Source organism: Canis lupus, chromosome 35 (genome assembly GCF_048164855.1).
Source record: "Canis lupus baileyi chromosome 35, mCanLup2.hap1, whole genome shotgun sequence".
Lineage (NCBI taxonomy): Eukaryota > Metazoa > Chordata > Mammalia > Carnivora > Canidae > Canis > Canis lupus.
Genome location: NC_132872.1, coordinates 17,890,065 through 17,916,969, shown reverse-complemented (window position 1 = coordinate 17,916,969; position 26,905 = coordinate 17,890,065). Strand labels below are relative to the sequence as shown.

Sequence of the window (26,905 nt, the reverse complement as noted above, 5' to 3'; positions counted from 1 at the left end):
TTAAATTTACTTTAAGATTCTACAAGGCAAAGGAAAAAAGAGATTGCATAAATAAGCTCATGGTGAAATTTCATTCTCAGTGTGAATTTATGTCACTAAAAGACATTTCTGAAACAGAAGTTCATTAGACTAGTCTTTCCAATCCAGTCTAACGCTAAGAAAAACCTTATATTGAGATTTGTATTTTGGTGGGAGATTGAGGTGTTTAGGGGCTTTAAACTCCCAACTGAGTCTCTAGAGCACCACTGGCATGAGAAAGCCTCTCTCTCCTACCTCCTAGCTCATATTAGCAAGTCCTGAACAGACTCAGAACCTTAAAAGGAGCATATGTTGCTTTCTGTTCAGAAATTCATGGAGCTGTATAGTTCTAACCATGCAATTAGAGGATGGATAAGTAATACAATGCTTTCACATTCTACAATATGTGATCTGAATTTTTTCAGGTATATTCTACTTAAAAAAACAGAAGCATAAAAAATATAAGCATTAATATAAGTAAAATGTGGAAATTCTAAGTGGAAAATGTTTAAGATTCCGCTTTAAGCATTAAGGTGCTCACTTTAATATAGAAACATTGTATTATTTTGAGTACTAACAGAATACACTACGTACATCTATGTGAACTGAATCAGGGTAGCACAAGAGCACCATGGCTGGAGAGAGGTGGCAAGTGGCAGTATGCACAAGACAGACATGGGTGAAGTTTTATGAGACATGTGACAGCAGGAGAAGAGATACTGAGTCTCCCAGTTGAAACCTAAAGACATGGGGAAAGTTTTCTCTCATGTCACCCCACCCTGGCACCCACAGCATGCATATACTTGGAAGAACTAGGTGCTTGCTCACTCATTGGCACATCCCAGTACCTGTCCCTAGTTCGAGGAGGCCCAATTCTGACTGGCTTATTTTCTGTACCAAACAGAGTAGACTGATGGGGATGGGGTGGGGTGGAGTGGGAAGAGGTATGCACTGCTAGTGGTACGTAAGTCCCGACATTTGGGGGCTGTGTGTGTGGCTTGCTCCTGCCATGGTGATGGGCCCCCACACCCCAATCCCACAGAGCCAGGCTGAACCAAAGGGGCATGTCCTTTGTCCTCTCAGCAGCAGTTTTGAATGATTCTTAATAGAATGCAGATGTTCTGGTCACTGATTTAAAAATAAGTTTGGTTTATGGAACCACCATTTGAGTGAACTGCAGTTAGGTACTGCTGATTAAATCCTGGAGCCAATTCTCAACTCCATTCCCCTCATTCCCATTCCTTCTTCTTCCCTTTCCCTACAGGAAGGTGGAGTCCAGAATCACCAAACAAGGCTGGTGAGGGTACTCGTCCGAAGTCCCACTTTCTTCAGGGCTGAATTCATTGGATTGTTCAAGTTGTGCAGAACATACTCAAAAATTTTCCTCAAGGAAGGGCACATTTTTCTAGTTTTCCCAAAGGAATACAGGTTAGCAGTGGCCCTATCTGAATCAGATCAGAATCAAAGAGTTACTAAAGTACATGGAAATCACACACTGCATTAAGACATCCCAGGGCAAAAGCTACTGTTTGCCTTATATTGGGCCCTTTAGTAAGTTGCATTTACTCTTCTTAAGTTCTTATTTGGTTCCCTTAAGCAATGATTTGCAAATTCCTATTCCCAATATCCTAAAGTGATTTAATATAGCAGCTTAAATGTTTTCACTCACTCCTAGGCCACAGTTAATATATTGGGGGGAAATGGCCCAATTACTAAATGAGGAAGGGCAAAAAGAGATCATTAGGCTTGGTAGAGCAGCATTAACTTATTCAAACTATACAGTCTCTTTCTGTTTCTATGTTTGCACATCTATTTCCTAACCTTGTTCCTCAGTCAAAATTTCCTAATGCCTAATAACTGGATACATTAACTGAGCAAGCCCTACATATGAAGTAGAAATCACTTTAAAATTATATCATGTCTTAGTTATAATAACTTGAGAAAACCTTTCCTTCCCAATTGTATCTCCATTTAACAAATGGTACTTTATGTGGATATATTAGAAAACAGAAATAAACTGCTGTTTTCTCTTAATCAAAATTTTATATCAGCATGACAAAGTCCCAGTCCTTCTCTAAAAACACATTAACTAAGTAAGATAAAACATAGCTCCTGGGAAATTGTGTTTTCTAGCTAATGCTGCTGAAGAAACAATTAGAAGCTCAATAAGACACAGGCTATCCAGAAGTCTTTACTTATACTTAATTAATTTACCAGTAAGCCATTTGTAAAGCTTCTATAACATGCAAGGTAAGAATCCAGGCACTGTGTTTGGTGTGGGAAGATAAAAGGATTTAATCCCTGCCTGCAGAGTTTATAGCCTGTTAGGGAGAGTCTTGGGCTAGTTTATGGAGGTAATAAAAGGACCCAAGGGAAAAAAAAATATGAAAACTGACCCTAAGACTGCCAAAGGAAGAACTAAAGACAACAGTCTAAACCATCCTATAATATAAACCTGGGCAAAAAGAGTGAGGATCAAACATGCAATGTTAAAAGCCTGCTTAGAATCCTGTTGCAAGTAGTAATCTCTTTTCCCAAGAAATATTAATGGGAGAGTTAAGCATCTGAATACTATATTCTGTATATGTTTAAACATATAAACACATACAGTTGGATGTCTGTGTGTGTGTATCTGTGTATATATGTGTGTGTGTGTGTGTGTGTGTGTGTATAAAATTGGATGTGGCTAGTCTTATGGTTACAGGATTAGAATAAGGGAAGGCTTCACATATCAGCAGGGGAGGGTAAATAAAGCCCTTTGCAGTCTCTGAGCTGTTGGATAACCTACATAGTGCTGTGAAGCTGTCACTCTAGGTTAAATGCAATACAAAATTTGATACAACCTCAAAATATTTTCACCTCTTAACACTGAAGATTCCAGGTAGGCCATGACTACCAGTAGGGGAAGTAATAGATCTGACACTAACAGAAGGAGACTAGCCCATTAATAAGTATTTTTTTAACTTAAATTCAATTAACATATAATGTATTATTAGTTTCAGAGGTAGATTCAGTGATTCACCAGTCTTATTTAACACTCACTGCTCATTACATCATGTGCCCTCCTTGATGTCCATCACTCAGTTACCCCATCCCCCCACTTCCCTCCTTTCCAGCAACCCTCAGTTTGTTTCCTATGGTTAAGAGTCTCTTACAAAAAAAAAAAAAAAGAGTCTCTTACAATTTGTCTCCCTCTCTGATTTTGTCTTGTTTTATTTTTCCCTCCCTTCCCCTATGATCCTCTGTTTTGTTTCTTAAATTCCACATGAGTAAAATGTTATAATTGAATGAATAAAGATGTGCTATATATATATGTATATATGTGTGTATACACACACACATATATAATGGAATATTACACAGCCATCAAAAACGAAATCTTGCCATTTGCATTGATGTGGATGGAAATAGAGGGTATTATACTAAGCAAAATAAGTCAATCAGAGAAAGACAATTACCATTAACAAGTATTAATACAGAAAACTGTTACAAGTGATACAGTAGAAACACTGATCACATTTTTGTATACCTGACGAATTACCATCTTAAAGAATTAAAAAAAAATCTCTTTGGACTGAAACTATTTCTAGTATGTAGTACATACTCATTATTGGGAAACCCCATAAGGGAAAGGGGACTAAACATTATTGGACAAAGCAAAGTTGACTATGACTTCCTGATACCAGCAACAGTTACGCATTCATTTCAGTTCTGCTATAATAACAAAAATTTAGTACCAGAGGATCTTTTGATCCCAAGAGTCCAAATCAGGTTGGACAGTTAGCTCTAGTTAAGACATTCCATTGGGAATGAAGAAGGAAGAAAGCTAGAAGTAGGGTAAAGTAGACTTTTAAAAACCTGACTAATCATGGATACCCTACAGTACTTCCCCTTATTATTTTTTTTAAAGATTTATTTATTTATTCATTCAGAGAGAGCGAGAGAGAGGCAGAGACACAGGCAGAGGGAGAAGCAGGCCCCATGCAGGAAGCCCAATGTGGGACTCGATCCCGGGTCTCCAGGATCACACCCCAGGCTGCAGGCGGCACTAAACCACTGCGCCACCGGGGCTGCCCACTTCCCCTTATTATTATTTTATTTTTTTTAATTTTTTATTTGTTTATGATAGTCACAGAGAGAGAGAGAGGCAGAGACACAGGCAGAGGGAGAAGCAGGCTCCATGCACCGGGAGCCCGACGTGGGATTCGATCCCGGGTCTCCAGGATCGCGCCCTGGGCCAAAGGCAGGCGCCAAACCACTGCGCCACCCAGGGATCCCCTACTTCCCCTTATTATTGATGGAGAAATACCTTGTCTGGTAAAGGGAACACATATGGATACATGGGCATACCCAAGAGTGAAGCTCAAGAGTCAGGGATCCGTGAGAAGATATTTCCTTGGGAATGGAGACCTTGCATCAAAAGTTGCAGAGAGATCTTAAGTTCAGATAGGAGGCTGGCCAAGAAAACCTAGATTGCATGAGGGCCTGGGGAGAAACTGGATTCACAGACCTCCAGGTGAAAGTGAGAGATAAAGGAAGCTTCAGAAGATCCTAACACTGAACTAATGAAGCAAGAGCAAGCAGAGGTTCTTGAATCTTCAATTACCAAGCCCAAATCCCTATGTCTTGTAAGAATGAGATACCACTGTTAGAATGGATTCTGGAAACTGGTAAATGCTGACATTTACTGACCATAAATTAATCTTTTTATGATGTGCCTTATTATACTAGTTCTCTAATACAGTGATGCTCTCAGGACTGAGAAACCTGGGTATTGATTAAATGTTCCCAGGTAGCTATAATTTTTGCATTTTTATGTCTGCTTTTAAAGTTTTCCTGTAGCCTCCTGGTATCAAATGCCAATGATCACCTCTGGCTGTCTACTTGACTGCCTGTAATACCTCTTCCTCCTCCTAAACTTCTGTGGGCTTAGAAACCTAATATCTAAGTTTGTTAGAATTTGGGCAAAGTAAGAATACAGGAGAAATATGTGAGAGCTGCTAAGAGTGGTGGTGGTGGTGATGGTGGTGATGAGGTTGGGATCCTTCAGAGGTTTTTTTTTTTTTTAAATTTTTTTTGTTTATTTGAGAGAGAGAGACAGAGAGGCACATGTGAGTAGGGGAGAGGGGCCAAGGGGGAAGGAGAGGGACAGACTCCAAACTGAGTGCAGAGCCCTACACTGGGGCTCTATCTCACCACCCTGAGATCAAGACCTGAGCCTAAACCAAGAGACTGATGCTCAGTGGACTGAGCCACCCAGGTGCCCCTTCATAGATATTTTTTTTAATGGAAGTAGTTATACTTATTTTGGCTGCTCAGAGGCCTTTTTTGCAATCTTCCTAATTTGATGTTTTGTTGCAGATAGGTAATAGGACAGGTGGCCAACAAGCTAAGTACTGCATTTATATGGTATTGCTATTATTTTTTTAAAGATTTATTTCATTGTGAGAGAGAGTGCGATTGTGAGGGGGAAGGGTAGAGGGAGAGGATCTCAAGCAGACTCTGTGCTGAGCAAGGAGCCCATCTTGGGGCTCAACCCCAGGACCCTGAGATCATGACCTGAGCTGAAATCAAGAGTTGGAAGCTTAACCAACAGAGCCACCCAAGTAGACCTAGAATTTCTGTGTATTAAACAGGGTTTTCTAGTGTCCCTCTTTCTTTATCATCGATCAATAAAAAGCTAGAGGGATAAAGACATTTCAATCAAGAAAAGTGTTCCCTTAAAATCCAGTGATTTTTTAACAAATCATATTTAAAGCACAGAGTTAAAACTTTTCATGTTCCTACAAGTCAATTCTTCTTCATGATTAAAGAAGCATAAATCATGAGTCTGATTCACTATTTTCTTTTCAAATTAGGTTTTAAATGATTTAACACTGTATTACGATGAAGAAAAATGTTTAATATGATATAAAACGTATTTTCAGATTTGTTCAGAATAACAAAATTAAACCCTGGCTATAACCCATCAAAAGGAATAGATAGATGGTAGCCTCTGTCTTTAAATATATGGAGTTCATAAAAGTTTTCAATTCAATTTTAAAACTATCAAAAGAAATTTTATTCTGTTATAATGTGGACTAGGATTTCAATAAATTATGCTCACAAATCAAAAAAGTTAAAAAGCTTCCTAAACACAAAATCAATTTAATTTTCTAATAAGAAATCTGAAATTATTTTTGAATGAGAATATAACTTCCAGTAATTATTTCTGTTTAATATCTCAAACACCTGTCTTTGCTACTGCTTTAAGCTACTTTAATGTGCATAAGTGCTAAGGTAAAATCATCCCTGATTTTTTATTTTCTCAAGATAAAAACCAAAAGAAAGTACTCCAAGAAGTTTGTGTGGAAAAACTACCATAGATATGAGAGTTGGTGTTATAGAGTATGCCAAAGTAAGTTTAATTCTTTATGTAATGAAAAAAAAATGAAAAAAAATTCTTTATGTAATGAATTTCTATAAGGCTTTTTTTTTCTCTGAAATGGCAACCTTATGGATATACCAGTAACCAAATACATTTGGAGAGTTCAATTCATATATCTACTAAGAGGGACATGAAAATCCAATTAACTGTCAAGATTACATAGTCCCAATACTCAAGGAAAAGGGAACTAAATTGTCTTGAGAACTGCCATAGTTTGGTGTAAATGTCAAGACAATGGATCTGGAATCCCATCTCTCTTCAAATCCTCTCTCTATCATTTATTAGCTATTGGTCAAATTACATAATCTCTCTAAATCTCAGGGTTCCCATCTGTAAGATGGGGAGAATAGTACCCTCCTTATTGGGAGGGTTGTGGTGAGGATTAAATCATATAACGTATTTAAAGGCATAGTTCCTGGCACATAATTAAGCCCCAATATATTTTAACAGTTACTATTACTATTTTTATATGCCAAGCATGGTATTAGATGCTTTGCTATGTTAAATGCCTATAATAGCACCATGAATCAAGAAGTCTTATCCCCATTTTGCAAATGAAAAAAGTGATGTATAGAGCAGTTAGCTAATTTTCCCTATGTCACATCATTAGTAGAGTCACAAGGCCCAAGGAATGTTCCTCTAGAAACAAGCTTTTAGATACTTTACCAAGTGCCTATCAATCCTTTGTCATATAGGTTACAACTATGTTCCCCCCAGTTTATTACCCATCTTTTTAACTTTATAGTGTTCCCCATTCCAACCTTTGATATATATAGGCTTTAATTTTTATGCATTCAGATTTATCAGTGCTTTTCTTTTGTGATTTTTAGTTTTCTTCCCAGGCTTTATCATGCCAATTTCAACCCGTGAGTATAACGCTTATCACTCATGTTTTTGTTTTTGAACCTCATCATTTTCTAATTTGTTGATCCACGAGGAGTTTATTTGGGTGTATGATATGAGGGAAGAGCCCATCTTTTGTTGCCTATTGGACAGCCTGTTATTCCATCATCCTTTAACTGAACAGTCCTGTTTTCCCCACCTATTTGCATTACTTCCTATATTATTAATATCACTATATATTTGGGCTATTTTATGAATTCTGTACTACTTCATCAATCTATTTCTGTGTCAGTATAATTTCAGACTTACAAAAGAATTACACAAATAGTACAAAGAATTCCCATATACCCTTCATCCAGATTCACCAAACCTTAGCATCTAAATTATGCTGGTAAATTATGCATAAAGTGATCTAGTGTTTACAGTATAGTGCTGAGATTTAGGGTGTTTTCAAATTTTTTTTGTACCTTTGTGCCTTCATTAAAAAAAAAACAAGGAATATATTTCACTTTTAAAAAGAATAAGGTATTTTTAATAAAAGCAGGTAAAAATAATAAGTTTGATTAACTTCCAGAAGTTAATCATCATAGCTGGTATGGGTGTATACTTTAGGAATTTGAATGAGGGACAGAAGTGTGTTTTAATGGAGATGGTGAGATCCAAGTTTAACCTTATAAGGATGTATGGAATGCAAATAGGCAGAAAAGAGACAAGCCAAGTGTTTATAGTCAGGAAAGCACCATAAGCTAAGATACTGAAATAGAAAGGCACATGGCTTGTGAAGATCATATTAAGAGCGACTAGGGGCTTAGAAAGGCGAATGCTGGGGAGCTAAAAAAGAGTTAACTACTTTATGAAAGACCTCAGAAGCTAAGCTGAGGAATATGAATTTTGTCCTCTCAGCCAGAAGGGAAATCAGAAGAGTTACAAGCAAGGTCAAATGACTTTTAGAAATCTTTATTTAGCACCTACTGTATGCCAGGTACTATTCTATATCAGGTACAGTTAATAAAATGATAAAAATCCTCCTGAAAGAACATTCTAATTATGTTTTATGAAGAGTTATGGATTATAGATTTGTGGGTCATAGAATTGAATGAGGCTGGCATAGTTGGAAAGCTGTCACTAAAAAGGCAGAATTTGAGCTCAACTTTGAAGGCTTAAGAGTAAGGTAGAGAGATGATGAGAAGGCATTTCAGGTAGGAGACAAAGATGAGAGATCTGCTCATAAGGTGTTTGAAAACCTATGAGAGGATCCATTTATCTAAAATAAAGTTATTCCAGCAGAATAAAATAGGGTTGGCTATATGGACAGTTGTCAAATTGCTAAGAGTCTGGACATCCGACCAAAACATTGTTTTATAATCTACATAAATTGGCCTGTAGTCAGTGAAAAGCCATCAAAAGTTACTGAGCTCAGAATGACCTTATAAAAGTCATTTTGGTAAGTACGATAAAAGCTTATGGTGAAAAACATTGTGCAAAAGAGTGAGGGTGGGATTGAAGGATGAGGATCAAAGACCATTCACGCCATTATTTTACATAATCCAGACAGGAGATGAAGAGGAAGTAACCTTGAAAGATAGCTGAAGGGATACAAATAAGAGATATTTCAAAAGCATCATTTGCGGGTCTTAGTGACCAACTAGATGTCTAGATTAAAATGAATCATTAGACAAATATTCAGAGTACGAACACAGCTAGAGTGGATGGGTGGGGTTGGGTGGATTTAAAGAATATAGGTTTATACAGGACAGAGAGAAACACACATTCTGGGTACCCATATAACATACTAAATTACATAATAAATATCTGCTATTGGCATTGATTCCGGAAATATAATCTATCCACTTATAAAATGACAGCTCTCAAATGAATCTTAAAAAATATATATTACTTTTCATCAAATTCTCCTTAGTCATCTCTATAGGGGAGACCTTATGTGATAGCAGATTTAGTTTAGTGGGCCTTCAATAGGAATCCATGTGACATATTATAAAAATAAAGATGTAACATCACCAAGCCTTCCTGATTTACATAAAAATGTAAGATTCTTGATAACTTATATCCTATCTAAGCTTCTTACTCAAAAATACAGCAATCTAGAAACTTACTTATATTGAAAGATTGGGGCTTTTCCTACTTTCCTACAGTACATAAGAATGTTGATAACATTCCAATCTCTTAGTTCCAAACTCTAGGAAAGGTGAAAAATTATATGAAATAAGAAATGCATCAAGCTACATGCTGTCCACAAGTTAGGTTATATTAACCTCAAAACAACCCAGGGAAGAATTGTGTCACCACTGTACAGATAAAGCAGAGTCACAGGTTAATTTACTAAGGCTAAGTGTCTAGTGACATGCAGTCACAATTTGATCCAAGGATTATTTTCCACCATGATGTCGATGCTGGAGATATGGACTCAGATCTGGAAAGGACCTTGAGAAGTCCTTACTTCCTACTTTTTAGGTTCACAATAAAAAACCAGGATGGAAATAAGGATCTTCCCTATTCCAAGTGTGGATTCAAAAGCTATGCTAAAGATCAAGCAAAACTCCCTTTTACACCCAGCAAGAACTGCCATTTGAGGTTCTTCTGAGCAGGGCAAAGTACGGCTTTTTTTCTCTAACCTACATTTTCTATTCACCTCCAGATGTAAAACTGATGAGGTGGTACAGGTTAGTTACCAGAGAAATAAAAGCATTTACTCAGTCATAATGTGTTCCATCAGGCTCAGACATGTGATACTGTGTTTCTCCTGTGAAATACCAACCACAGACTTCTCAGTTACAACACAGGAGGACAAACACTCAAATGTTTTAGGAAAGGAGAGGAAAAAACATTTTCCTCATGCAGGAATCAAAACCAATGGTGACTTAGGGGGCAAGTTATATTGCAGAACAGTACTATTCCCCCCTATGTTACCCAGAAAGGACATTTTGTCAAGAAGTGAAATGTAAATCAAAAGTAAAATGAAAATTTAAAGCATTTAAAATATTAACCAAAGTAGATCCATCTTCTTCCCTTTTTTGAAAACAATCTTGCAGACTTGCTACAATGACACTCTAAAACTGAGATGACATTTTTATTCTAAGCTCAGATTTTTGCTTCCTTACAGCTTTTGCTTTTTAAGCTAAAAATTCTCTCATTCTTGGTACAATGAATTTTTTGCTAAGTAATTAAAAACCAATTGTGTTTAAACCTTTTGAGATAGTTGGTTTTATGCTGTCTAACTCAGAATTTGGTTTCTAAAACCTCAAATTTAGCATCTCAAGGAAGAATGGTATCTATGGCATGTTTGAAAAAAATGTTTTGAAATGAAGTGATGGACATTTAAAAATAGAACTCAGAGCGCACAGCTTCCCTCCCATCTTTTTTCCACTGGGGGAGGAGAAGGACACATCTGCGTTATGCTGCCACAACAGTGCTGCTATGATTCTACTGAGCTTCAGAATGGAGGGGAGCTACAAAGACCACTTGTAATTACAGTGTATAGCTGCCACAACCATGCAGGCAGTTTCCAATTAACATTCTCGAGATAAAACTAGAAATGGTCTCAACCCCTGCCCCTAACACCTCACCACCAGAGCCCTCCTTTCCTGCTCCCACCTCTCACATCTCTGAAATTCTACTGTACCCCTCCATTAGGAGCTCTGCCCAATTGTGAGAGCTTTAATACAGCACCAGTGTCTTCCCTCATGACCACTCTCAAGGAGTCTCTGGCTAAATTTTGGATTTCAAGAATATTCAGGAATCAGAGGGACAGAGAGAATGTGGAATTGTGTGGGCTAGCCTCCATTATTTTTTTTCCTTCTAAGAAAAGCTCTATCAAAATTCAAATAACTAACCTACAAATAAAAATTCAGAAGATAAAACAATCCCCCACTAATTGCAAAGGTTATTTTCTTGACAATATTATATTTGGCAAAACTGTAATTGTGGTAAGAGAATTATAAAGGGCATCATACAATGGCAAGAAAACTAATGGCAAGAAAACATACTTTTAAACAGTTTCAGAGTATGTAATACATGTTCTGAAAAACAACTGCTTCCAAAATAAACTGATTTCTTCCCAGAAGCATTCAACCATTTTCTTAGAACACCATTTTCAGTGTTCATGAAACACTACTGCCATGTCATGGCCCTAGTAGGCAGACACTTCAAACTTTAGTCCAGAGGCACATGGTATCTCCTTATGAATTCTTCAGATTAGCAGTTACAGGATTCATATAGGTTGTGGTCATCAGGAAGATGGACCACCGGGTCTCCTTCCAAGGAAAGATGTGCTGCCTACCTGCAGGCAATGTGGCCAGCAGATAGCTTCCTGCTGTGGCTACCTCAGGCTGTCTTACCTACAGAGGGTCACCCCAACCTGGCAGTATGACCTTCCCAGGGCAGCCTGCCTCCAGTGACTGAGCCAAGCCGGCAACACTTGCTTCAGAGCTCTTCAGGAGGTTGCTCCAAGCTTTGTCAGGGCTGAGTCACAGCTACACTTCTCCCTTGGCCCAGTTTTTTAGCCCCTTCCTTTTACAATGAACATCCTGCACCCAAACTCTGGTGTCCATGTCCACTTCCAGAGAACATACTCTGCAGCACATCTTTTCCATTTATATTCTCTCTCACTCCATTTACCACAAATCTCAAGAAAATGCTGTGTATGCTCATCTTCTTGCATTATCATGATACTTAAGAGCAAGCCCACTTTTTAGGATCTAGACATCACTTTATTTAATCAAAGAAAGGAATATAAGTAGACTCTTCCTTGCATTATCCTACTCGGTACATAGAAGAGGACATAATTGTTGAGCCATCCTTTTCTCTATGAAGATTAAACTATACCTTGCTTATAAAATTAAAAATATAAAATAGTATTCATTCATGCATGTATTCATTCAATATTATTCAATACTTAGCACTTTCTACAGACCAGGCACAGGTGAAAAAATATTGAAGAAAGCTCCCACTCTAGAAGAGAATGCATTCTAGTGATTGAGTTGGATAATAGATAGAAATTAATACATTGCCAGGGTATGTAAGGAAAAATAAAGCCCAGTGAGAGAATAAAGAATGATTGGAGAAGCATCTCTTGTTTTAAAACCACAAGTAGAGAGGGACTGCTGTAATCCATAAATGGCTGGGGTAGCACAGTCACATCTACATATAGTATATCAATTTTCTAGATAGTACATATCATTTTTGTTCTAGTGAAAAACTCATTGCATGAAACTTTGCTAAAATAATATTTCCTCTGCATTGTGAGTCCACCTGCTGCATAAAACATAAAATCTTAAATCTCTATTACTAACCTATATAGCAGTTTTGTCTTGGGGATAGAGCAGCCTAAGCCATCATAAGCTAGAGTCAGATACAGCTGTCTCAGGCAGATGGCTTTAGTGGGCAACATCATAAGCTTGCCAGATTTTTTAAAATATGAAAGGGTTTTCTGCCTCATTAGTACTTCATGGCTGACCATCCACAAACACCTGGTGTTCAGACTTCTTCCTCTTGTGAAAATGCAACAATATATAGGCTTAGCTCAAAGGGGTTTATGTTATATAATCTTTGTCCAAAGGATATAATACCTAGATAATTTATAAAGGCACACAGGTAGGGGAAAACTTATATAGATCAATTAAGGTGAAAAATTGAAATCAGAACCAATAGGAACTTAGAGTAGTGGTAGAGGCAAATTAAATTACTTTAAATCCTTCCCAATTCTCAAACCATTGTGCAGAGGGAATCCCAGGTGGCCTTTAGAGGTCTCTATTTATACCATCAATGAAAGAATAAATAACATATATTGACAGTTTTGTTCTAAGAACAACTGTACATTCATTTTGTTTTCTTTTTTTTTTTTTTTTTCATTTTGTTTTCTTCTCTTATACTGCAGGAGAACTTTGCCGATATCTTCAACACATACAGGAACATAGAGTACCACAGTGGCCTTCCTTAACACAGGATTCAAACCATACCTATCCTGCTGAACTCTTATATAAGGGAAAGCAAAAAAAGCAATAGACTTAAGAGTTTAGAGAACACATAATTCAAATTCAGCTACTATAATTTTATTAGTTTTTAAAGAGTGTACTGTCCCAAGGTTACAAATTTAAGTTTTTGTATCTGTAAAAGGGAGATAACATCTACCCAAATACTTCACAAGGTCCATAAAGAATGTGTTTCAAAGTACAAATGACCCTTGAGCAATGCAAGTGTTAGGGGTGCTGACCCCCACAAAACCGAAAACCTGGGTATAACTTTTGACTCCCTTAAAACTTCTTTATTTTTTTAAATTACAAAAAAATTTCCTTGAAGAGAGAGTGTGCATGTGCAAGTAGGGGAGGAGGGTCAGAGGGAGAAGGAGAGAGAGAGAGAGAGAGAGACTCAAGAAGACTCCTCACTGAGCACGAGCCAAAGTGGGACTTGATCTCACGACCCTGAGATCATGTCCTGAGCCAATAATCAACAGTGGAATGCTCCACTAACTGAGCCACCCAGGCACCTCCCAAAAACTTAACTTCTAATAGCCTACTGTTGACTGGAAGCCTTACTGATTAATTAATACATATTTTGCATGCGATATATACCGTATTCTTACAATAAAGACAAAAGAAAATGTTATTGAAAAAATCATAAGAAAATATATTTACAGTATTGTGCTGTATTTATCAGAAAAAAATCCACGTGTAAGTGCACCTGTGCAGTTCAAACCCATATTGTTAAGGGCCAACTGTACTTTGAAAACTACAAAGCGATTTGCAAACGCACTGCTACAAATGGAGTTTGGATTAAAATGTCAACACATTATCCTGATAAACTGTATCAGATGATCTCAATTTCAATTGAGCAATAAGAATACATTCAATCTTTTAAGAATGAATGAATGAATTCATTTATTTGGCATCTTCTGTGTTACACTATGGAGAATATAAAAAAATGATAATTATCTCCTATAATCAAAGAACTTATACAAATCAGAATTGAGAAGGGGAATGTGGGAAGAAGGTGTGGTTTTGGTTTTTGCCAACACTTACTGAGCACTTTCTATGTGTCAGATATCATTATAAATACTTTATATGGAGTAACTCCTTTAATCTTTAAAAATTTAACATTTCTATCCTCATTTTACAGATGAAGAAGATAAGGCACAAGAATTTTGGAAACCTGTGCAAGATCAGACATCCAGTAAGTATTAAATGTATTAAAGTCAACTCACACATTCAAGCAGCTTAGCTACAATAATACTCATTATATTTTATTGCACTCAAGTTGAGCAGGAAACAACAAACATATCATTAACAATAACAAATAATGCTGACTAACAATTCTAATGCAGTAAATGATAAAAGAGGAGATCATCCTGGGATGGGATGGGATGGCCAACCAAGTCTTCATGATATGTGCCTAAAACTATATCTAAATTTGTTTATAGAATTTTCACAAGAAAGGGCAGCCCGGGTGGCTCAGCAGTTTAGCGCCGCCTTCGGCCTGGGGCGTGATCCTGGAGATCTGGATCTGGGATCGAGTCCCATGTCGGGCTCCCTGCATGGAGCCTGCTTCTCCCTCTGCCTGTCTCTCTCTCTCTCTCTCTCTCTCTCTCTCTCTCTCTCTCTATGTGTCTCATGAATAAATAAATAAAATCTTAAAATAAAAGAAAAAAGAATTTTCACAAGAAAAATCAAATTAAGGGCAAATGAGAATATTATATTCCATATATATACCTTTTTGAGCAAGCAATAGTTATCACTTTATTGAAATATACATACAGGAAAACATAAAAATCCCTTATGTACTTTTGAAATATCTCACTGAGTTGGTTCTCATTTATAGAGTAGATTTATTTCCTAATTATAACAGAGCAAACACTGACTTAAAGCAATGTCTGACTACTTATCCATGTATCAGTCTTAAAAGAGTCTAATTTATTTCAAAGAATTACCATTGAAGTATTTTCCTATAATCAAGACCATTCAATACTACCCAATTATAATGGAAAATAACTTGAAATCAAATAATGTCTTTCTATAATAAAAAATGACAAGTTATTTTCGGTTTACATGAGGAGCACTGTGTTGATTTTCCATGGTACAGACAGGAGGCTGACCCACTTGGCCCTCTGGATTTTAATATTTGCTGTAATTATAACATTTTATATATAGGAAACAATTTTTAAGAGCTACTTTTCACATGATGCACAAAACTATGGCAAACAATGGTTTCTATTTGTTTCAATTCCCAGTGGCACCAGTGTACTGATTGCTTGTTTGTCCTATGCGTATCCCATGTTACTTACCAAGCGATATGTCTGGGCCTTTAAAACGTTGAGATCAATAAAGTTTTCTTCATTGTCTGTCTCCTCTTCCTTAGAAAAATAAGGATTTTAAAAGTTAATAATTATAAAAAGTTATTATTTTAAAAATGTATTTATAGTTTTTACATACATAATATACTAAGCTCGATACAAAGACTAATGCAGGAAAGAGTATTTAAAAGCCCAGTGGTGTGCATAAAGTAGGGCATAATGTTATTAGCAGCTCATCTGTTTTTTTGAGGTTTTGATGATACCTTTTAAAATAGGGCCTTTTTATAGTCACTGAAAAAAAGAAAAAAAAAAAGATGGAAGAACTATTGCTATAAAACTAGGGCTAAATAAACAGAAGAAGACAAAAGAAACAGTGCACAGTGGCAAATCTGAAATAGGAGAGATAATGGAAGGAGTTAATGGCAATTTTGAGAAAACAATGAAAATGGACAACAATGAGGTTGACAGAATATTTTCACCTGCTCCAGGGACCAATCCCATTAATGCATATTTTTGACATCTCGTCTTTTATATGCTCAAGTTTAATAAATTAATAAGGTTAGTCATTAGTACTGCTTGGCCCATGGCCCCTAAAACTATTTAAAGATATTAAGGGCAGCCCGGGTGGCTCAGCGGTTTAGTGCTGCCTTTAGCCCAGGGCGTGATCCTGGAGACCGGGGATCGAGTCCCACGTCGGGCTCCCTGCATGGAGCCTGCTTCTCCCTCTGCCTGTGTCTCTGCCTCTCTCCCTCTCTCTCTCTCTCTCTGTCTCTCATGGATAAATAAATCTTTAAAAAAAGCAAAGATATTAAAATATTAAATCTATTTAAAGATATGGAATATATATTTTAGATACTAACCTTGTATCTCAGATATTAACTATCTTAAAACATACTTCAGGTAGATTCCAAGCTGGTCCTGATCTCTGAACCAATTGGAGTGGGGGGTAGGGTCAAAAGTGACCCTTTGAGAGGCAATCCCTTTCCCAAAATACAGCAAAAAATGGAGTCTGAGCAGGTTTTAAAGCATGTAGAACAAAAAATATCTCCCCTTTCTCTTCAAATGTCTTCATGGTGACAAGTGACAAAGTGGGTAAAAAACTGAACAAGAGGTTTAACCACATGCTAAGACAGTGAATGGACTGTAGGCCTCAAAGGAAAAAAACAAAACAACATAGTAAGTGTGTGTTATTTAGTGGACACTTCCACATATCCAGTTCTACAAAGCTGCAGTGAGAGAGTTCAAAAATAATCTTTATCTTCAAGGACTCAGAAGATGTAAGACAGTGGTTCCCAAAATGTGGTTCTAAGACAGTCAGCGTCAGCATCACCTGGGAGCTTGTTAGGGTGCAGATTCTAAGGGTCCCTCCCAGAACTACTCTGATACTCAGGGTGGGCCCACTAAGTAAGCTATGAGAACTATGTTAATCTTTGGGAAATTGGAAAGATTTTTTTATATATATAAAATATGAAGCAATATAAATGCAGAGCATAAATATACTCAAGTGACATTTACTTTTTTTATGTTTACATTTTTTTACATTTACTTTTTAGGGAAGATGGGCAGTGGAGCACAGACATATAGACAAAATTGATGTAACTGTTTACATTTTAAATCTTAACCATAAATGCAGATACACACCTTTGAGATGAAGCTCAGTTTATTCTGTGTTTGCACTGACAATGACCTACTTAACAACCAGAGTAAATGATTTAAATGCCAATGACAATGCCCATGGGAGAAGAGACAAGTTTATTATGCTTTTACAATAACCTAATCAGTACTGTTTACATAGGGAATCAATAAATACTTGTTGAATTAGTACTGGATTAAATGCTAATAGGTAAAAAGCTTTAATAGTAGGCAGTCAAAAAAAAAAAAGGATTTAACTTACTACGTATTAGTAAGAGAGCATTCAAAAGGAATCCAAATATAAACAGACTTAGAAAAAAGTTTTAAAATAAACTAAAAGGATTCTGATTTCAGTAATTCAGAAGACACTCAACAATTTCCTACCATTTCTTTGTCTAATATGTACTATGTACCCTCTTAATTCTGTGCCAATTAATAAGTATATGATTATATAGAGCAGGTGAAAATATTGTTTTGTGACCAATAAATTTTTTTTAAGTTATCAATGTGTCCTATCTTGATTTGACAAGTTTAAAACTGAAGGATTCTAGTTTCTAGACGATTATAGCAGAACTTTGTCAGAAATTATCTTTTCCACCGTTGAGCCAACCTGCAATCTCTGGCAACAAAATAATGTAACATCCCACTACCCAAACACTTTTTGGCACTCATCTCCTTACTAAAAGGAATGGGAGAGGTAATGGGAGGGCTCCTTAAAATGACAGTAAGAAAGAAAAGGAAAAAATTCAAGAGACTTGACATAAGGGAACCAGCAGCCTCAGAAGCAACCTTTGAGTAAGTCCTTCAGGAGGTCTTTACCTTACAGTTGGGAAGAAATGTGAAAAGAGGCTACTTTCTAGTTTGTTTCTCTAATTTACACACCTAATGATGCTGCTTTGGACTTTAAAAGGTTCTCAGAAAAAACTAGCTATATTTCTAAAAGTTATATAACAATTTGCTGACAGCTGATTGTGTAGTCAAATAGTTAATGAACGCCCACTTTGCACCAGACACTGCACAATAACGTGGAGATATTAAAAAAAGTGCAAAATTATAGTCTGACTAGTAGGTTTTTGTACTTTTTTTTTCCTGACTGACAGTTTTGAGTTATGTCTCTGAAGCTAAATGTTGATGCACTAGGGCCAGGTGTCTGTCTATAAACCGTTAACTAATAAATAGTTACTAAAGAGAGAAGATGAGGAAAATACCTGAGTAAAATAAATGAGATGAACAAATGGGAATATATGAGAACTTAGCATTTCCTGAGCCTGAATGGAAAGATCTATTACACAAAGATAAGTCAAAACTCCTTAAAATGGCCAAAATGATCTGGACCTGGTCTATCTTTCCTATCAATCCTAAACCACACACATGCACATACCCGCCTCACTGAGGAAATCTGGCCCCAATGGTCTTCTCTCAGTTCCTGGATCAAGCTAAGCTCTTTCCTGCTTCAGAGCTTTTGTACATGTAGTTCCACCAGGGTCTTGCCCAACAGGTGCTCAATAAAATGCATGCAGAATGAATGAATATATATTTACCTTAACTTTTAAAATGTACATTTTTAAAAGGTATTTTTTAAGTTGATTAGTTTTACAATGGTGTTTTTCCTTCTATAAATAACAGTCTTCTTTTTTCTATTTATGGTTTAAAATATTTACACTACTGATACATGTTAAAAAAACTTTGACAATACAAAGCAGCATAAAAAAGGAAATAATCATCCATGATCTTTCTACCCATATATAACTAATGTTAACATTATTATTTTTCCTTTTTTGTATATTTTATATACTTGGGTTTATGTGTACAGCATAAGTTATCATCCCTATGTCACTAACATTTCTTTGTAAACAATTTTAATGGCTATATAATATTCTACTATTTGAATATAGTCTAATTTATTTAATGGTTAGTTTTAGCATTTGCTATAAAACAATGCAGTGATTTTTAAGCATATAATAGCTTAATAAATTAAGATGAAATACATAATATACTTATTATCTATTGATTTAAAAATTCACTTGGAAAATGTAATTGGTCTATGACAATAAAATACACTTCAAAAAAGGGTCTTTTTCCTGCTATTTCAGTTCCAGATCATAGGTATACTTCCTAAAACACCAGGGTCATTCCATCTCTGGATCTGAGAAAGTGTTCTTTTTCTCTATTAGTTTAATCTGTTATACACACTTGATCATTTACTTTCACAATATGAATAGAATGTTAAGAATTGTAAAGGCCCAGATGCTGCCAAAAAATTTAAATAATGTTGGTATTTATAACTATTTTTAAAAATTCCTAAAGGGTAGCATTTACCCTAATTTTAGAAGCATACAGGAGTTCCTGAGAAATGAATAGTGTTCTTACGAAGTAGAATATATTAATCCTAAATCTTATTATTCTTTTTCAAGTTCTTTATTATTTATGGCCCATTTCAAATCATGAATGGTGCTAATAAAATATTTACTCATATAACCAGTAGTCCACAATTTCCTGTCTACAGTTTAAGAACCTCTGCTATAATTCAGACCTCAATCATTAGAAAACATGAGCATTAACTTAACCAAAGGTCTAAACAACTGATGTGTGGTGCTCTATTTAAAAGCTTTTTTACTCTAGAAACAATGAAATGAAATATATTACTAAAAATAGAAGTCTGGGGGAATTAAGAGAAGGGAAACGAATTCAAAGGTAGAAAGAAACAAAATGTTCAGCAATACACATACCACAAATTCTTCATCCACTTTATTTAATGTTAATTCTGCATCATCTTCTGGGACAGTTTCTTCTTCTAATTCTTCCACTGGGTATGTTGGTCTAAAATAATAAGGCTTAGTATGAGATGAGAGTTAAAAACAAAACATTTTAACAAGATAAAAGGGCATAATGTGAATATCAAGAATTTCCTCTACACTGGATCTTGTCCTTTCTTAGCCCCCTTCCATAATCACTATTACATGTCTACCAATATTGTAAACAAACATTAATCTTTGCCAACCATATAAGTGAAAAATCTCTTGTTTTAATTGCATTTCCTTCAGAGAGTGGGTGAATACTTTTTCATGTTTTAATTGGTTATTTTGTATCTTAAGAAGTTTAATGCTTTGCCTAACTTGTGTTAGAAACAATTTTCCTAGTTTATCACTTACAATTTTGGCTATTAAGGACTGTTACAATTCTTATTACACACACTTGGCAACCTTTTCTTGCATGGATCCTAGTAGCTTTAACATCATATACAAGGCTTTTCCCTCATATGACACGTCCCACCCTTCTTTCACCTTTTAGTATGCCTATGGTTTCATTTTTTACATTTACATTTTTGACAGATCTGAAATTTATTTTGATAAAATAAGAAGGGTCCCAGCTTTCTAGCTTCCAAAAGCTACTCAATGGTCCTAAGTATTGAATGACCATTTCCCCAGCAAGATTAATGACATATATTTTCCATATTAAAAATACCTGAAAGTATTTAAGTTTATTTCTAGAAACCTATTGAAAAATCCATACCTCAGAGAGATTAACAAAATACAAAAATCAACATTTAATATTAAGGAAAGAAAGTACTGAGAACCAAATCAATCTTCTTAAGGAATAAATTTTCTATTTTATTAATTAGAATTAGATAATATCTCAAAAGCAGTGTTCTTCTAGGATTTGCTTTGACATATTTAATATGTAAAATAATCATCTATAAATATGTAATTTCTATGTAATTTACATGTTATGTAGCTGACATATTATCTGATGCCTACTTTTAATATTTTCCCCCCTTTTCTCCCCATGTATTCACAATCCTTATAAATTATCCAAATCACAATACATGGTCAAGAATTAAATATGCCTAGAAACAAAGGAGGTACAAAATTGAATAGTGGTTGAGATACCAATCACTTCAGGTGAATTTAGAACACATTGTGCAATAAATTTAATGATATTTAAAAAATCCCAAATGGGGTAGCACATCTCATAACTTTTCTTGGAGTCTAATAAAGAAGTAATGTGAATCATGTAGTTTATTCCTTATATTGCACTAACTGGTAATATTTAGGTTGAAGCATATGAAACTGACATTTTTTAGTTCAGTGATAGGTTAATATCAGTAATTTCATATGGTTCAAGTTGATGATGACCTAAGTCAAGTACATTTTTTAAGTACTTATTAATAAGGGAATAGATTATTTACATGAGAATATAATTAAATATACATTAAAATATTAACAGGGAACAATATATACACCTTTCCAAAGAAATTTTTTCTCATCCCAAAGCACTGCTTGCTCATGTCTTACCTGAATAATGATTTTCACAATCTCTAACCTGTCAATAATTCCAATCTTCAAAGAACCAAATTTATGTATTTCCTAACTATACCTTATATAAATTGATAGTTTCTGAATATTTTATTCTCTTACCCACAAGATCGACATTTATTGAGTATCTATGATATACAAAGTGCTATGCTAACTGCCATACAGTACATATGAAGAGTTCATAGTTTCTGGCAAGAAATCCACACCTGTAAACAAATGTCTTTAATACCAAGGGATAAATACAATATTAGAAGCATAAACAAATCACTATCAGGATAGAGAAAGAAGCAATGAACAATGTCTAAGAGAGTGTCACATGGCTTTTTCAGGTGGCTATTATTTTTGCCAGTATCTATAAGCAAAAGAGAAAATTCCACTTAAAGTACTATATTAATTTCCATTTTTTCCTTAAATCTACAGCTATCAGTTACCCCCACGAATATACTATCCTTGTGTGTATAAATAAAGAGACCCTGAAAAAATTTCCTACATTGATGAAGATATTCAGTTACAGTTAAACCTTTAATAATTTATATATTTGAACTGGGAAGGGACATGATAAAATCAGAACTGGTGTGAATATACTAGATATTCCAATTTTGTCTATGCAGACATTTCTATGCATTTTCAGCTTAGAATAGTCAAGAGGAAATACTTTTTGTCAGTTCAATTAAATAGCTCTGAACCCACAGAGGAAAAAGCTATCCACATAAAATTACTATTGCCAGATTGGGTAATTTTTACCTTTTCCAAGTGAAACCAATATATTTTAATGCTTCTTCTGCTAGACAGTCAAGAACATAGCATACGTGTTCTCCATAACCTGACTTTAATTTTGAAGGAGGAAAATCTGCAGTTCTGCCCTGAAATACAAAAGATAAACAGGGTATTATTTGTTATTTATATTCCAAATGTCAAAATATTTTAAGCAAAGTACTGCTGAATAAATGTATCACTTCTCTACTTTTCAGATATGATTTAGAATAACTGTAATTATGTTGCTTCTCAGAAATCCATCTTTCAATCCATTGATACATAAAAAACTAAAGGAAAATGAAGATGTTTTATTGTCAAAGGTGTCAAATTGAAAGGCAATAACCTCATGACAGAACAAGTAATTGATCCTGGTAGGGTGAAAAAACAGTAAACCTACTAGCTTGGTATCCCATCATTAAGCAACCATAGGAAAGACAGGGTGAATCAGTTGTCAAAAATTAATAACATGTGTGCCAAAAATTCTTACTGCCTGTCCCCCAGGAAAAGTCAGAAATGAAAAGTACAACTGCTATCATGGTCTATTAAATCAAAGCTCCCTTTCAAAATACAGTGTTTCAGCTTCCTACTATCATTTTTTAGAAGGAGAACTAAGTATCCATAAATTTACCTCTGAGACATAACAAGATTAAGAAAAATATTATTACTTTGGGCTATAAAGAATACACTGAACATTTTTAGAAGTAGCATCAATATTGTAATATCAACCATTCTGAGGTTTTATCTGAAAAAAATCCAGACATAATTTTATATATGTATGTATGGGTGTGTATAGGCATATTCATAGAAAATTCATCTAAAAGGGTTACATCTACATTGAATTATCAGTATTAAAATTTATAACTTGATAACATTCTGAAAAAAGAGTTATTTACACTTACAAATAATCGAAGCTCAGACAATATGTTAGATATAGTTGCATTGGGGTCATCATATTCTTGATGTTGCTCAAAAGGGCGTCCTGCTTTGTTAATCAACCAAGCAGCAAGAGTGCAAAACATGTAGAACTGTTCACCAGGGTTGGTAGGCAGTGCAAAATAATGTCTGTTTCAAAACAAGGCAGGGAGGATGAAATATGAAGTATTGCAAACAACTTTATGGTAACTAAAGAGACTAAGCCCAAAATTGCTAAAGAACTATTTTTTAACGGCTTTAAAATCAAAAGACATTTATAAATCACTCTGAAGTTTCCAGTAATCCACAATACTCATATTAAAGTTTTTAACCAATAGGACTAGGGCAACTACTACTATACACAAAACATTAGATCAAATATCTTAGACCCAGTAAATTCAGGGCATGTTAAAAAACTGATCATGTACAACTTTTGCCAAAATCATTTACATGTCAGGAATAATGAATAAGAGAGTATCTCTTGAAAATGGTAATTGGGAATTAAGAGAATTTCAGAGTTAAAAAAAGACTTTAATGATTATTCGCTATGCATTTTTACAGTTTTTACAATGTCACTGGTATCTTTACATACTGTTCCCAACCTATCAGGTATGTTAAACAGTTGTCCTCATCTTAGCTGCATATTTGAAGCACCTGAGGAGCTCATCGAACTATTGCTACCAGACCAAACCTTGCTTCTTCCCTTATGAATTATATCAGAACTTCTGGGAATAAAGCCCCAGTACAAGTATGTTTCAAAAACTTCCTAGATGGTTTTAAGGTGGCAGGATTAAGAACCATGGAGTATCACATCCACAGTCTAACAAACATTTGCTGACTTTTGCTAAATACTCTAGCTTACTAAAAACAGTCCTATGAAGATCAATATGATTTATACTTAAATAGGTTAAGAATAAACTTGCTCACAACATTCAAGTCAGTTTGATCAAAGTTCTTAGTTTGTCTTCGCAGTTACTAATTTTATGTGCAGCTTTAATTGTATTTGTGGCTATTACAACTGTTTTTCCTTAGAATCATCAGTCTGCTCTTTCATGCTTCCCAAACTTTTTCCTGCAGGTACATGCAAATGTTCTGATGACAGCTGAGAAGAAAAAGGTCAGGAGGTCCTTCCAGGTGTACGTTCACAACACTTTCAAGGTGAGATTTTTCTTACAGATTGATGATAACTCCAGGACAGAGGACTGGATATTGATAAATCCTCCAGACTAGGACAGTGTTTCTCAAACTTAAGCATGTATCAGAATCACTGGAAAGGCTTGTTAAACAGACCTGTAGGCTCCACCCCTAGAATTTCTGATGCAGTAGACCTGGGAAAGGGCTTGTGGAATTGCATTTCTAACAAGTTCCAAAGTGATGCTGCTGCTTGGTCTGATGACCACACTCTGGGAACCATTAAATTGGGATATTGCCACGCAAATCCATGATTCACAATATCCTGCAGAACTCCTTAGGAAGTTGTACAGAGGGTTATATCACTAGAACCTTAAAACCATTTTCTTTTGAAAAATATACTTGGGAACAAAAATGCATTTTTATCATAGAAAATGTTGGTTGTTTAGATTATCCTGATTCATTGAAGCAGTAATTCCCAATCCCAGAATTTCTTTTTTTTTTTTTTTTAAAGATTTTATTTATTTATTCATGAGAGACACAGAAAAAGAAGCAGAGACACAGAGGGAGAAGTAGGCTCCATGCAGGGAGCCCAACGTAGGACCTGATCCTGAGTCTCCAGGATCACACCCTGGGCCGAAGGCAGGCACTAAACTGCTGAGCCACCCGGGGCTGCCCCCAATTCCCAAAACTTCTATCATGGATCAAGCAACACCAGTTTTCCCTCTAACTTTTCTCCTATTATGGACGGCCTTGATCATATGGGCAGTTTACACAGAGCCTATGTATATCTTAAAATTCAAGTCCTTGGAAGAGAGCAAGGAATGAGATCAAAACTGTCCAGGGAAATTACCTTCGGCCAGGTATAGCCATTAAAAGCAAGCATTACAGATTCTCCATCTAAATTGCATTTTAGACCATAAACAAATGTTAAGTACTAACTTATTTATCCGGCCGTCACTAAGCTGTGGATTGAAAGATGGAGTGCTAGCCATGCATCACCCTCAACAACTCCTGGCCCTGACTTCAGGATGCGATGGGCTTTTCCCCACCAGGAGCAAGGGCAGAATTCTCGGTCGTCTGCTACACACGGTTCTAACAGTCGTTGGGGTCACTGGCCTTTCCCACGGCCTAGTTTCTGGGAGCACGGTTATTGCCAAGGCTTTTCAACCAGAGCAGCGAGTCAACAAGTTTCCTGACTGCATGTAGAGTCAGGGGAGGCCCTGGGTACTCACAGTTACCAGTCGCAGAGGAAACACCAAAACTAGAGCTGGAGCCAAGACGGTGACGGGGCTCACCTGTGGGCCGAGGGAGCTTAGGGGTGAGGTCAGTATTCCCCCCCACACACACACTTTCTTGTGTTTTTCTGAGTCCTCTACACTAGGTACTTTTATGACTTTTATAAACAGAAAAAAACAAACAGTTTTGTGGAGGTGCGTGTGTGCTTTCAGGACCAGGAGAGCCAGGCCGTCTTCTGAAACTTTCCTCTACCAACCAACCAAGGCTAACCCGGGGGCTCCGCGGCCTCTGCCGCCAGGTTCGGGGAGAGGTGCCCCTCCTGGCTAGCAGGTGGCGGCAGGTGCTACCTGGCGCTCCAGGCTCCCGGAGGCCGGAGGCGGCCTGTCCCGGGGGCCCGGCCGGCACCCGGCGCTGGAGGACGGGGGCACCCACCTGGACGGGGGCTTCAGGTTGTGCTTCCGGAGGAGGTCCTCCTCGTAGTGGAGCAGCTTCAGCTTCTCCACCAGGTCCTCCATCACCACGAACATGTGGTAGGCCGCGCCGGGCCCCCGCTCCACGACCGCCTCCCCTGCCCCTTCGCCGCGGGACCGAGGCACTCCATCCTCCACACCTGCCGGCGCGGCCACCGCCGCCGCGGCCGCCATCACGGAGCCGGCAGGAAGCGCCCGGCGTGGGCTCGGGCCCACACACCTCGGCGGCCGCCGCCGCCGGGACCGCCGCGACCCGTTACCAGGGAAACTAGACCCCGCCCCCTTCCCGCCCTGGTTTCTTCTGAAGTCCCTCCAACCAGGGCGGGCCTTGCGGGTGACGTCACGCCGGGCCCGCCTCCGAGGAGGAGGTGGCTGGGGGGTAGCCCCGCCCCCGGGGGGAGGCGGGGCGGATGGTTCGCCTCCGCGTCAGGCCACGCCTCCTGGCGCCGGGGGGCGGAGCGCGTTTGTGCTGAGCGCTCCGGTTGGCTGTGGACGGGCGGGGGCGGGGCCGGGGGCGGGGCCGGGGGCGGGGCCGGGGCTGCGGTTACGGACCGCCCGGAGCGGGTTAGGGTAGCGCGCGGACAAAATTAAAGGGGAAGGAGGACGCGGAATGTGGCAGGCTAAGCCGGCGCGCTGCTGTGTTTTCGTTTCTTGTCTCAAAATTGGAAGTTTTCACGGTTGCACCAATAGTCGACGTCGTAGGTTTCCCTTTACCTCAGGAACTTTCCAACAAGAGGTTTCTGTATTTCAAAGACTATTATAAACCTTGAAGTCTCCTAATTCCCCCGTTACTCGGGCGCTGGGAAAGGGAAGGGGTGAGGAAAGGAAAGGCAGAGGGGCCCCCGGGAAGGATTGGTTC

General features: G+C 37.2%; 1 protein-coding gene across 1 annotated transcript in view; it reads right to left on the bottom strand.

The window, feature by feature from the left end:
- Positions 1 to 26,287, bottom strand: part of IFT57 (intraflagellar transport 57) — a 53,419-nt gene extending 27,132 nt beyond the window's left edge. The window contains exons 1-5 of the mRNA XM_072812240.1: positions 26,009 to 26,287; positions 23,194 to 23,356; positions 22,283 to 22,401; positions 19,952 to 20,042; positions 15,582 to 15,650 (exon numbers count right to left, since the gene is read on the bottom strand). Of these exons, the coding sequence (XP_072668341.1) occupies positions 15,582 to 15,650; positions 19,952 to 20,042; positions 22,283 to 22,401; positions 23,194 to 23,356; positions 26,009 to 26,220 (654 nt within the window). The 5' untranslated portion in view covers positions 26,221 to 26,287. The remainder of the gene's footprint in view (positions 1 to 15,581; positions 15,651 to 19,951; positions 20,043 to 22,282; positions 22,402 to 23,193; positions 23,357 to 26,008) is intronic.
- Between the last annotated feature and the right edge of the window lie 618 nt (positions 26,288 to 26,905).